The sequence below is a fragment of the Lipotes vexillifer genome, unplaced genomic scaffold (genome assembly GCF_000442215.2).
Source record: "Lipotes vexillifer unplaced genomic scaffold, Lipotes_vexillifer_v1.1 scaffold1208, whole genome shotgun sequence".
NCBI lineage: Eukaryota > Metazoa > Chordata > Mammalia > Artiodactyla > Lipotidae > Lipotes > Lipotes vexillifer.
The window spans coordinates 428,999-440,206 of record NW_006799247.1 but is presented as its reverse complement, the minus strand read 5'-3'; the positions used below and the strand labels follow the sequence as shown (position 1 = coordinate 440,206).

General features: G+C 41.3%; 2 protein-coding genes across 3 annotated transcripts in view; both read right to left on the bottom strand.

Moving 5' to 3' along the window:
• CPE (carboxypeptidase E) overlaps positions 1-11,208 on the bottom strand; it is a 106,720-nt gene that overhangs the window by 23,792 nt on the left and 71,720 nt on the right. The window contains exons 2-3 of the mRNA XM_007471536.1: positions 6,129-6,325; positions 4,314-4,481 (exon numbers count right to left, since the gene is read on the bottom strand). Of these exons, the coding sequence (XP_007471598.1) occupies positions 4,314-4,481; positions 6,129-6,325 (365 nt within the window). The remainder of the gene's footprint in view (positions 1-4,313; positions 4,482-6,128; positions 6,326-11,208) is intronic.
• Positions 7,841-8,443, bottom strand: LOC103089950 (ubiquitin-conjugating enzyme E2 K-like). 2 transcript variants are annotated; one of them, XM_007471534.1, is made up of 2 exons: positions 8,046-8,443; positions 7,841-7,916 (listed from the first exon to the last, which is right to left on the bottom strand). In XM_007471534.1, exons 1-2 carry the CDS (start codon positions 8,441-8,443, stop codon positions 7,841-7,843), a joined length of 474 nt encoding a protein of 157 aa, XP_007471596.1. The 2 variants fall into 2 exon arrangements, with proteins under 2 accessions (XP_007471596.1, XP_007471597.1); XM_007471535.1 differs by having other exon boundaries at positions 7,841-8,229; positions 8,383-8,443.

Genomic DNA, 11,208 nt, shown 5'->3' with positions numbered 1-11,208 from the left:
AAAGATCGGAAGAGCAAGGAGAACCTCTGGAGGACTTGGTAAAAATGTAAATTCCTCTCTATCACTCATGTCCATAGCATATACACCCCAGGCTTCTTGATTCAGCAATCACAGGAATCTACAGTTTTTAAAATTGACGTATAGTTGATGTGCAATATTATATAAGTTTCAGTGTACAACATAGTGATTCACAATTTTTAAAGCTTATACTCCATTTGTAGTTATTATAAAATATTGGCTATATTGCCTGAACTGTACAATATATCCTTGTAGTTTACTTATTTATACATAGTAGTTTGTACCTCTTAATCTACGACCCTTATCTTGCCCCTCCCCCTTCCCTGTAACCACCAGTTTGTTCTCGATATCTGTGAGTCTGTTTCTCTTTTGTTATATTCACTAGCCTGTTCTTTTTTTAGATTTCACCTATAAGTGATATCATACAGTATTTATCTTTCTCTTGTCTGACTTACTTCACTTGGCCTAATGCCCTCCAAGTCTATCCATGTTGTTGCAAATGGCAAAATTTCATTTCTTTTATGGCTAATATTCCATTGTATATATGTACCACATCTTCTTTATTCATTCCTCTGTTGATGGACACTTAGGATGCTTCCATATCTTGGCTGTTGTAAATAAGGAATCTGTATATTTAACCCCTGATTCCTACAACCATAGAGATTTTAAAACCACTCTAAGGAAACAGGGAACAGATTGGTGGGTGCCAGAGGCAGGAGGCTGGGGGTGGATGAAATAGGTGAAGGGAGTCAAAAGTACAGACTTCCAGTTAAACAATAAATAAGTCCTAGGCATGCCATGTACAGCATGGAGAAGATAGTTAATAATACCATACTGTATATTTGAAAGTTGCTAAGAGAGAAGATCTTACAAGTTCTCCCCGCAAGAAAAAAAAATGTGTAACTGTGTATGGTGATGGATGTTAACTAGACTTATGGTGATCATTTCACAATATATAAAATATCAAATCATTATGTTGTACACCTCAAATTAAATAATGCTATACATTAATTATATCTCAGTAAATACATACACACACACACACACACACACACACACACACACACACCCCTACATACACACACACCACTACAAGGCCAAGAAGGCGAAGTGAGAAAGGGGTGATGTGTAATAACATTAATGAAATGCCTACTATGTATCTTGTACTGGGCTGGGTCCAAACACTGTCTCTGTCTAATTGACAAAGATGGAAAAGGGAGATGAGCCAGACATGGGCAATATCATCCCGTGATTTAAGCAGGTTTACTGAAGATTTAGTAAAATGTAAACAAATCTTACTTCTGTTCCAGAAAAGAGACTAAAATTTAATTTTTATGCATTTTTTAAATTTTACCTTTACCCAGAAAAAGTATTGGCATTGAGACTATTTAAAATAAAAGCTCTAATTTTTTTAAAGTGCCTTGAACAAGCATCATTTTTAAAAAGTATTGCTTAAACTAGAAATATGAAAACATCTAATATAAATACTATACAAGTCCCACTGAGGAAGAGGAAGGCAGTGCTGGCTGAAAATGAAGGCCCTTACATGAAGGCTGCTAATCTCATATCCTGTCAACGTGAGTTTATTTCACAATTCTTCTATGATAGGTAACAGGAATTCTTTCTCTCATTTCTTAGTTTTAACAGACAGTATGGGCAATGGGGAAAGTTTGGGCTGATACCCACACTGGGCTTCCAGAACAGTTTTTCATTTTAGTCTTAGGCCTCACAGGTCATCACACAAGACTACCCTCTTTTCCCCCCTAATTACCCCTGCCCTTTGCTTTTCCAGCTCTCCCTTCTCCAGGGAAAGATGGTTTAGGGGCTGAGAAACTGCAAATCTGTGACTCAGAAACAGGAGTGTTGGGGCTTCCCTGGTGGCACAGTGGTTGAGAATCTGCCTGCCAATGCAGGGGACACGGGTTCGAGCCCTGGTCTGGGAAGATCCCACGTGCCGCGGAGCAACTAGGCCCGTGAGCCACAACTACTGAGCCTGCGCATCTGGAGCCTGTGCTCTGCAACAAGAGAGGCCGTGACAGTGAGAGGCCCGCGCACTGCAATGAAGAGTGGCCCCTGATTGCCGCAACTAGAGAAAGCCCTCGCACAGAAATGAAGACCCAACACAGCCAAAAATAAATAAAGTAATTAATTAATTAAAAAAATAAGAAACAGGAGTGTTTAAGTGAGTCACTTATCAAGTTCTGCCAAAATCCTCAGCCCCTGGCAGCCCTTTTCACAGACCAGTCCCCACTTGTAGGCTCAGCCCAGGTTTCTGCGATGAACTCTAAATACAGGCAGGAGAATTTGAAGAATTTTAGACCAATAAGCTGAGATTCCCTCTCTCCTGGATCCTCTACACAGTGTCCCAGCCACGTGCTGAGTGCGTGTCCAGAACTCCAGCAGCTGGTGTTGCGATCTGCTTGCCAGGCTGGACTGCACTCATTCATAATAGGCTTCAAGCCTACTATGAGTCAGACTCAAATAGGAATTCTAATTCCTGTAATCAAGGGACTGAAATCTAGAATCACAAAGAGAAACAGCTGTGTAAACAAATAATAATATAACATCTATAAAGTTCTATACAACTATAAGCACCAGACTGGAAATATATATAAAGAACATAAAGGCAGGCTCAACAGGATCTGTCTGGAGGAGGAGAGGAAGGCTTCACAGAGGAGGTGACATGGAAGGAAAGGGAAGAGCACTGTGAACATAAAGTGAGTAGGAGACAGTATGCTTAGGGAGTACATGGCATATCAAAGCCAGATTAAAGAGTGGCTGAGCTGGCAGCTGCCAGGGGCCAAGGGAAACCTGAATGGCCCTGGCACTGTAATAAAATGGAGACACCATCTTTTCCAAGCTCTCACTTAGGAAAGAGACTAGAAGAAGCTGATAAGCCTGAGTTGAATTGCCTGGAAAGACACAAGACGCAGTGGGGGCTGCCCCCAGCAGTCCTTGCCGTTCCTCTGTGATGGGCTTGCCACCCCTCTGTGGAACTGAAAATAGTGTTCAAACGGTATGAGCTTCAAACCCAGTGTTTAGTGAGTGTGTGTGTCCATCTGACCATGTGGTCCGTAACAGAGCACTGAGCAATGACGCTGACACAGCAGTAACAATTCCAGGTCCTGGCCTCCAGCACTTCACATGTACTGGCTCATCCAATCCTCATAACCTCACTATGGGCTGGATGCTATAGTCACGTCCACACTTCGGATGAAGGGGAGGAAGCACACAGTGGTTACAGAACTTTGCAAAACTCACACAGCAAGGACGGAACCAGAATTTGAAGCGGCTGCCTCCAGAGCCTCCACACTAAACCGTCACAGCATTCTGACATTTTGAGTCTTTTCCTTTATCCTCTGGGCGGTGGAGACCCGGCAAGGTTACGGTTTTTCAGCAATAGAGCAATAATTTGTGTATGAAGATCACTCTGGAGGAATCTGAGAAGACTGAATGGAGCTGGGAGAGGCTGAACCCAAAACAGGAATGGGGGCTCCCTTCCTTGTCAGAGCAAACCACAGGGCCTGAGTTGGCAGAGGAAGGAGAGGCTGAAGGGTGTCAGGAGGCCAAATCGCCAAGATCTGGTTACATGGGTGGTGAGTGGTGACAGAGACGGAAAAATCAAGGCTTTGACGATCAAGTAAATGAGAGAATAGTGTTTTCTTAGGGAATGATTTATTTCTGGTCATGCTGAGTTTGAGGCCCCAGGTGTCACCAGATAAAGGGACTCAGTGAGCAGGCAAAAGAGATCTGGGAGAATTTGTATAATGGACAACACTGAAGGTCCAGGAGAGGATGGAAACCCAAGGGGAGGCAGGAGGGTAGCAGATGGGACCCTGAAGGCCAGCATTTAGGCCAAGGCAGAAGAAGCAGAGAAAGAAACTGAGGAGTGGTTTGAAAGGTACTAGAAGAGGTAGGAGAAAGTGCAGTTGTGCAAGGCAGAAGAGGAGAAAGTTCTGGAAAATAAGAAAAAGGTCAACAAGGTGGAATGCTGTAGGAGTTGCTAATCAGATGTGCTGATAAAGGGCCTCTAAAGAGGCCAAAAAGACTTTCTAGACAACTGGGTTCTCCCTCCTACCCCTGTCCCTGCCTCCCACTCCCTAAACCCCTGACCACTTCTAGGGGCAGGACTAGTTTCCAGGCCCCAGGCGTCCCAGCCTTGACTTTCACAGACATAGTGAACTATCCCATACAAGCTTTCACAACACTCCTATGTCCTTCATTGTGATGAAGATAATAGACATCTTTCCTTAGGCTGGAGGACAGAACCCAGGAAAACCATACATGTTCTTTACCTTTACGTTTTGATCCACAATTTTCTTCAGATTTTTCAACAGATGATTATTTGGACCACCTTCTTTCTCATTAACATAAACTATTCTGTCCAGGTCAGGAAAGTTCCGGTTCAGATCTATTCCCTGGGCATTGCTTCGACCCACGAACCAGTCCTTCAGCTCACCAGGCTGAAAAAAAAAAAAAAAAAATCAGAGGAAAATCATCAGTTATTTATTATTATTGTTACCATCTATTTAAGGTCTTCATTAATGGTTTTTAAAATAATTAAGATTATTCATTTCAACAATATCCTCCTACAATGGCATTTTCACTATCTTACTGATATACACATGAAAGTATCAGGTTTAAAGTATATATTATGGATATTTTGAAAATATTCTCAACGAACAATATTTTAAATGTCAATAATAATTTTATTTAAAAGATATTCAACATCAAACTGCAAAAAAAGTCCATGTATGTTAGTAGTAGATGGCATGTCTCACAGCATGCCACTCTGTACTTGGTTTAAGTAAAATATTCACTGCCTCTGAAAACCACAGCAACTACTTCTAAATATTCAAAAGAATAAATTACTAAAGAAGATTAGATGCTTAAAATGAGTTTAACATGAATTGTTTACATATTAATAATATACCTCTCTCTTACCGTCTTTGTGAAAATATATGAGCTCTAGAACTTTTGTTTCAACTTTCTAAGTTGAAAATTTTTTGTTCAATTTGAAACCTTTCATTTCACTAATGATATAATCTGGAAATTTAGTAAATTTCCAGAATATTCAGTTATATTCCATAATGTAGATTTTCTTGTTTTCCTGTTAAATTATACTAGATCTCTAATATAGAGATAATGCCCATATTCTTAAAGTCATGTAAACTCAGATACCTTAGACTGTGAGGAATCAAAACCTATAAGACAGAAAATAGCAATGACAGTTTTTTGTCTATCCTGTCTTACAGTTCTGAATATCACCTTAAAATAGTCAATAATTTAATTCTCTATGTTACTAGAATTTTTCTCTCATAACTTTAGAAATTATATCAATATTATACTTACAGAAATTCACTGTCTGGTCATTTGATCTTTTATTTTTAAGGTACAAAACAACTTCTTAACTATTGATTAACATACTAAATATATGCTTTAATATGTTCCCGTAAAATAAGAAAATTATTTCAAACTGTAGAAAATAAAATGTCCTCCACCCCATCTAAACAAAAAGGGAGCACACTTAACTGTGAAAACATAATTACTTCCCAGCTTCTCTAACAGTTAAAATGTATTAAATTAATTTTGATTTGTAGATAGGAGGGTTTTGTTTTGATTTGTTTGTTTTTACTTTACACATCACATACAGATAAGGATTAAACATCAGTGAAACATTGGCCAAAAATCTTCATTCCTTGATTTCAGTAGAGGGCGCTATGATATCGCCTCATTCAGAGACAGCAATGGCCTCACTCTTCAATACATGGCAGCAGATAGTTTTCAAACTTCTAGATTTTTAGGAAGAAATTTACCTAGTCACACACATGAATGAATAAATATGATTCTTAACAACGAAAACAAAACATTAATTTAATATTGACTAACAAAATTTCTCATTCGCAATCTCTGCTTAAGAAACCCTCGCCCACCATCCCTTACCTTCTGCACTTTTTCCTTACCAGCAAATTAAACACCATATCATTTATACCCGCCCCTGCACTATCTGTAAGCTTCATGTGAGCGTATATGCTTTATATATGAGCATATATGTACAAACCATAAAAAAAAAAGCAAGCATGCCCTGTTGTGAGCTGGCCCACACCCACCTGAGATGCTGCCTTCTCAAAGCCATCAGGGTTGAGGGAGGGCATGATGTGGATCCGGGTGTTGTGGATCAGCTGGACGATTGTCTCATTCCCCTTTTGGTATTCGTTGCACAGGTACTGGGCCAGGAAAACCAGCAGTTCCCGTCCAACAGCCTCATTGCCATGCATATTCCCAATATATTTAAATTCAGGCTCACCTAAAAGCACAAAAATAGATAGTATGGAGACTTTTTCTATCGCACCAAAGAGAAGGCAAATGACATATAGTGTAAAAAATATTGTATAGTTACCAATTTATTACACAGAGCTGATAACTTCTTTGCCCTCCACAGTTGATGCCTAAGAAATCTGCCCTAAAAATAAAATACTCCAAATGCCCCTCTGTCCTTCTAGTTCTCTCTCCCCAGCTTCCCACTTGTTATGCAGTGAACTGTGCCCCCCAAAATCACAGGTTGAAGCCCTAAGTGCCAATGTGACTGTATTTGGAGATAAGACCTTTAAGGAGGTAATTAAGGTTAAATGAGGTCATAATCCAGAAGGATTGTTGTCCTTATAAGAAGAGGAAGAGACACCAAAGATTCTCTCTCTCCCCCCACATGCATGAATAAAAGGCCATATGAGGACGCCTCAGGCAGGCAGCCGCCTGCAAGTCAGAAAGAGAGGCCTCATCAGAAACTAACACTGCAGGTGCCTTGACCCTGGACTTCCAGCTTCCAGAACTGTGAGAAAATAAGTGTCTGTTGTGGTATTTTGTTATGGCAGCCCGGGCAGACAAATATACACCCCCCCCCAATAACTAATAATAGTACATCGTGTACGTCCTACCATTAAACAGTGAACTTTCATGTTTTCTTATTTAGTCCCCACCAAACAGCTAAAAATAGGTATTATTACCCATCTGTATTTTAAGGTGAGCAAACTAAAGTTCAGACTGCTTGAGAGGCCTGACTTCAGTTACACAGCCAATGAACCCAGGATTCAAATGCTGGTCTTCTCATTTAGTTAAATATCTACATTTTTTTTCATTCTTTTTTAAACCATAGTGACCAAAAGCATTAACTTCTAGAGCCAGACTGGGTAGTTTCAAATCCTGGCACCAATTCTTACTGGCTGGCCTCAAGCAGTTACTTCAGCTCTCTGTGGCTCTGTTTCCCCATTTATAAATGAGATCCTAGATTCTACCTCATAAGGTTATTATAAAGTTAAATAATGAGTGTCAGTGCTTAGAACAGTGCCCGGCAAAAAACAGTGCTATGTGTTTGCTATTTTTTTTAATATTATTATTATTACATCACATTGTCTTGTCATTGTAAGGTGCTTTACCATATACATAATCTAGTTTTCTCTTTATAACAGCCCACTAAAATACAGAAGACATATAGTTTTATTATCATTATTGTAGAAATGCAGCCAAAGAGGATAAATTTTGCTGAAGGCCCCAGAATTCAAACATAAATCATGCTGCCTATCCCACTGCATTTTAGGAGGAGTAATAAAACTGCAGAGCATGGCAGCAGAATAATCTTTTTAATTTAGAGACGTTTAATTAGTTTTATTTACAGAGCAGAGATTATTTTGTCTCCATTGGTGCCTAGATAACATCATTAGGCAAGAATGCCAGTTTAAAAGAAATCTATGCAGAATCCTAAAAATAGCAGACGTTGATGCTCCTCAAGAAGGGTCAAGCTTGACTATATCAGCAGCTCTATGTCTCAGTTACTCAGAAGCAATTCTGTTGTAGTCTCTACATCCCAAGATTTTGAAGACAAGGCCACTATTACTGCATTCCTATCAAAGCCCATAGCACATAGGTTTTCTATTTTTTTGGTGTATTCTGGACTAGAAACTGGTGCTCCAGCATACACATGTGCCCCAAGTCGAGCTGTCTGTTTGAACATTTTGGGATTTTGTTTGTACTGATTTGCTAGTACTGCATCTTGTAGAACTTCTGGTTCTGCAGCTGCCAGTAGTGCTTGTAATGACAATAATACCGTGCAGAGAGTCATTGCTGCTGCCCATTGATCTTTCAGGATATCCAAACAAATAGCCCCTGTGATGGAACTAATATTAGGATGCCATATTTTAATGATAAACCGGACCTTAGGGGGATTAAATGGATATGTTTCTGGTATTTTAATCTCTAGTTGATATCTTCCTCCTTCATATGGTGTGTCTGGAGGTCCTGCTATTTCTCCTCTTAATTCTGTAAAATTCTCATCTACAAGATCTTCTTTAGTTTGGTTTTTGCTCGTCTCCTCGCTCTTCAGCACCTCCATGAACTCCGGCTTGATTCGCTGCACCGCGATGTTGGCCATGTCTCCGCCCGCAGCTGATTCGTGCCCGCTTCCTCCGCCACCACTACAAACGCCGCCACCTCTTCCTCCACCGCCTCCTCCCTCAGCGATTCACACCCGAGCACACGAACGCTGCCAATACCACTCCTGCCGCCGCGCTCTCCTGAGTGTGCAATCACCTCCGCGCCCAGCCCCCCCAAATCCAAAATAATCTTAATTAATCCTATTGTTCTGCTTCATCCATCCAAAAGCCCCAATTTCTGCAGTGAACAAGATCCTCCCATTTACAAAATCACTAGGACTGCCCATCCCCTGGTTAAAAAAAAGAAGTTGGAATTATCCTTCTCTTAGAAATATGTTATCTAAATATTCTTTGCATGAGATTTCTGGGTGCGTGATTTGAGTGACCGCCAGCTGCAGAAACCATGTCCTGTGTGACCTCTCAGCCTGAGCTGAAGCTAATCTTAATCTAAGGATCAGGTGGGAGCAGGGTCAGGGCTGTATTTATATGTCCCTCATTTTTCACCTGGAGGGAAAGAAAGCCTCACTTAAACCACCTCCAGGGACATGCGCCGAAGGTATGCATGTGGGAAGAGATGTTTTCTTTGCTTCTGATTTCAAGTCATAATAATCTTCCTCCTTTCTGTCAAACTCACCCCCTCAGTGTGTGTGTTAGTGGGATTGAGGCACAGGGGACACTGCACCAGTCCACTATGGAAGAAAGCAAGAGACCAGGAAGCCAGTGGGGTCTCAGAAGCCTGCCTCCCAAAGTTATTAGAGAAGATTGCAGTGTTGGAGGCTTTCTGGTCCTGCTGCTTTACCCCAACACAACTTTGGAGCTTTGGTCACTCAGAAGAGCTTGGCCCACAACTCATAACGAGTATGTTAGCACATTGAAATTTTCTATTATTCCTCTGGATTAAAAAGCTAAAATTCTTTAATCATTTGAAGGAGGAATGGCAAACTCATAGTCACGTAGCTAAACTTAGCATCCCAGTGTTTCGTTTGGCTATCAGAGACTATCTTGTGTTTGAATTTGAATGCCTGGGATAGAGCGTGCTTTTTCCAGTCTGCCATAGGCCGCACCACTCCATTATCACTGCTTTATTTATTTATGTTTCCAGAGTCAGAAAATTTCCAATGTGGTTTTGCTTCCTGCTCTGTAGGAAGTCTCAGGAACCAAACTCCCCAATATGTCTATTATATTTGTAAGGAGGTAGTAATGACACTAGCAATGCTTTAGGTTGACATAAAGATAGACTCTAAAGGTCATTTTATAGAAGATATTAACGTGTGGAAATAAAGTGCAAGGCATATATGAGTTAGCAAACGAAAAGGAAAGTGTATTTTTATACACTTCCTCTGTCTTAAGGAACAAATTAGATCACTAGATAATACTGTCACCAGAATACAGAAGGGCTGTGATCTTTTAAGGCGACTGACATGTCTTGTGAGTTGGGGAAAAGCCACAGTTTAAATACAGCCTTTGTTGAATGTATGCAAAGCCCAGTGTCAGACACTACAGGGACCCCGAAAGCAAGTAAAGCAGCATTCCTGAACTCAAGGAACACAGGTTCTGGAGGAGGGCGCTGACATGAGAACAGTGTTTAGGAGGGAGGCAACCGTGCAGGAATTTTGGATCCACAACCTTCCAGCTTCAAGGCTCCAAAATGAAATGTTACCACCACCTCTCTGGCCTCTCTCTGGCCCTTTTTCCTCCCAAAGCCAGAGCTATCTTTTCAAAAGATAGTTCCCTCTACCTGAAAATCCATCAGCTAACTTCCCACTGGCCTTCACCATAAACACCAAAGTTCTCCATAGTGTTAGAGCAGGCAGGTAGCTAGGTGTGAGTAGAGAAAGCGGGGCAGGGGCCAGGTGGCAGGAAACCACGCCTCTTGTAAACAGTGCGGGTTCACAGGCAGATAAAGAAAAGCAGGAACTCCCAGACTGAAAGGAAACCACACATTTTGGGGGTATAAGTGTCCTGGAGACAGACAAAGAAAGGTGGAGAAAGGCAGGAATCTCCAGTGTCTGAATGTAACCTGTTGCTCATTATGCTCTCATTACAATAAAATTAGCCTTGCAGATAAGAAATTCCCATCATGCACCAAAGCTATAGACACTTCCAATCAAAGCTAAATAAGGACAGAAATCCCTCCTCCCCTCGGGAAGGTGGAGCTGGGATGAAAATCAGGGAAGACGACCCCCAAACCTCTCCTTCCCCAGTGAAATTCTACCCCTTCATTTGTATGGCCCTCATAACTGGCTTGCCAAAGAAACCCAGGGCAGCTCCTTACCTGTCTGCCCACTCTCCCTCTGAGAGCGTATTCTTGCTTAAATAAATTCTCACTTTACTTTCTTAACCTCCCTGTCTCCTCTCTGAATTCTTTCTGTGAGGAGACAAGAACCTTACTTTCACAAGAACAATAGGATCTCTAACCCCCAAGGGGCCTGGCCTGAGGACCTCTCATCTCCTGAGGCACCATCTCCTCTCCAGTCTTCCAGCTACACCTCCTTCAGCACAGGGCTCTTCTGTGATGCTGTCTACTCCTCACATATATTTTGCCCTCTCATCCCTCTGATCATGGATAACTATGGTTTACTTAGAGTATCTTTCATCCAAGTCCAGTTCCTCTGTTATCTTTAATACCTCAGTTGGAAAATGTACATTAATCAGTGTGATTATGTGCTTAATCACCATCCCACACTGTATGTAGTGGGATGGTGTCTATGTCAGCTCATGAGTGTATCACCCGTGCCTGGCATCTATGCAGTGAGAGCACAGA

Bases quoted from the DNA above. Each gene is read 5' to 3' on its own strand.
- LOC103089950 (XM_007471534.1), bottom strand. From the start codon at position 8,443: ATGGCCAACATCGCGGTGCAGCGAATCAAGCCGGAGTTCATGGAGGTG. The intron at 7,917-8,045 runs GTACAAACAAAA...GGGCTTTGATAG, and splicing joins GATGCAGTACTAGCAAATCA to GAATGCAGTAATAGTGGCCT.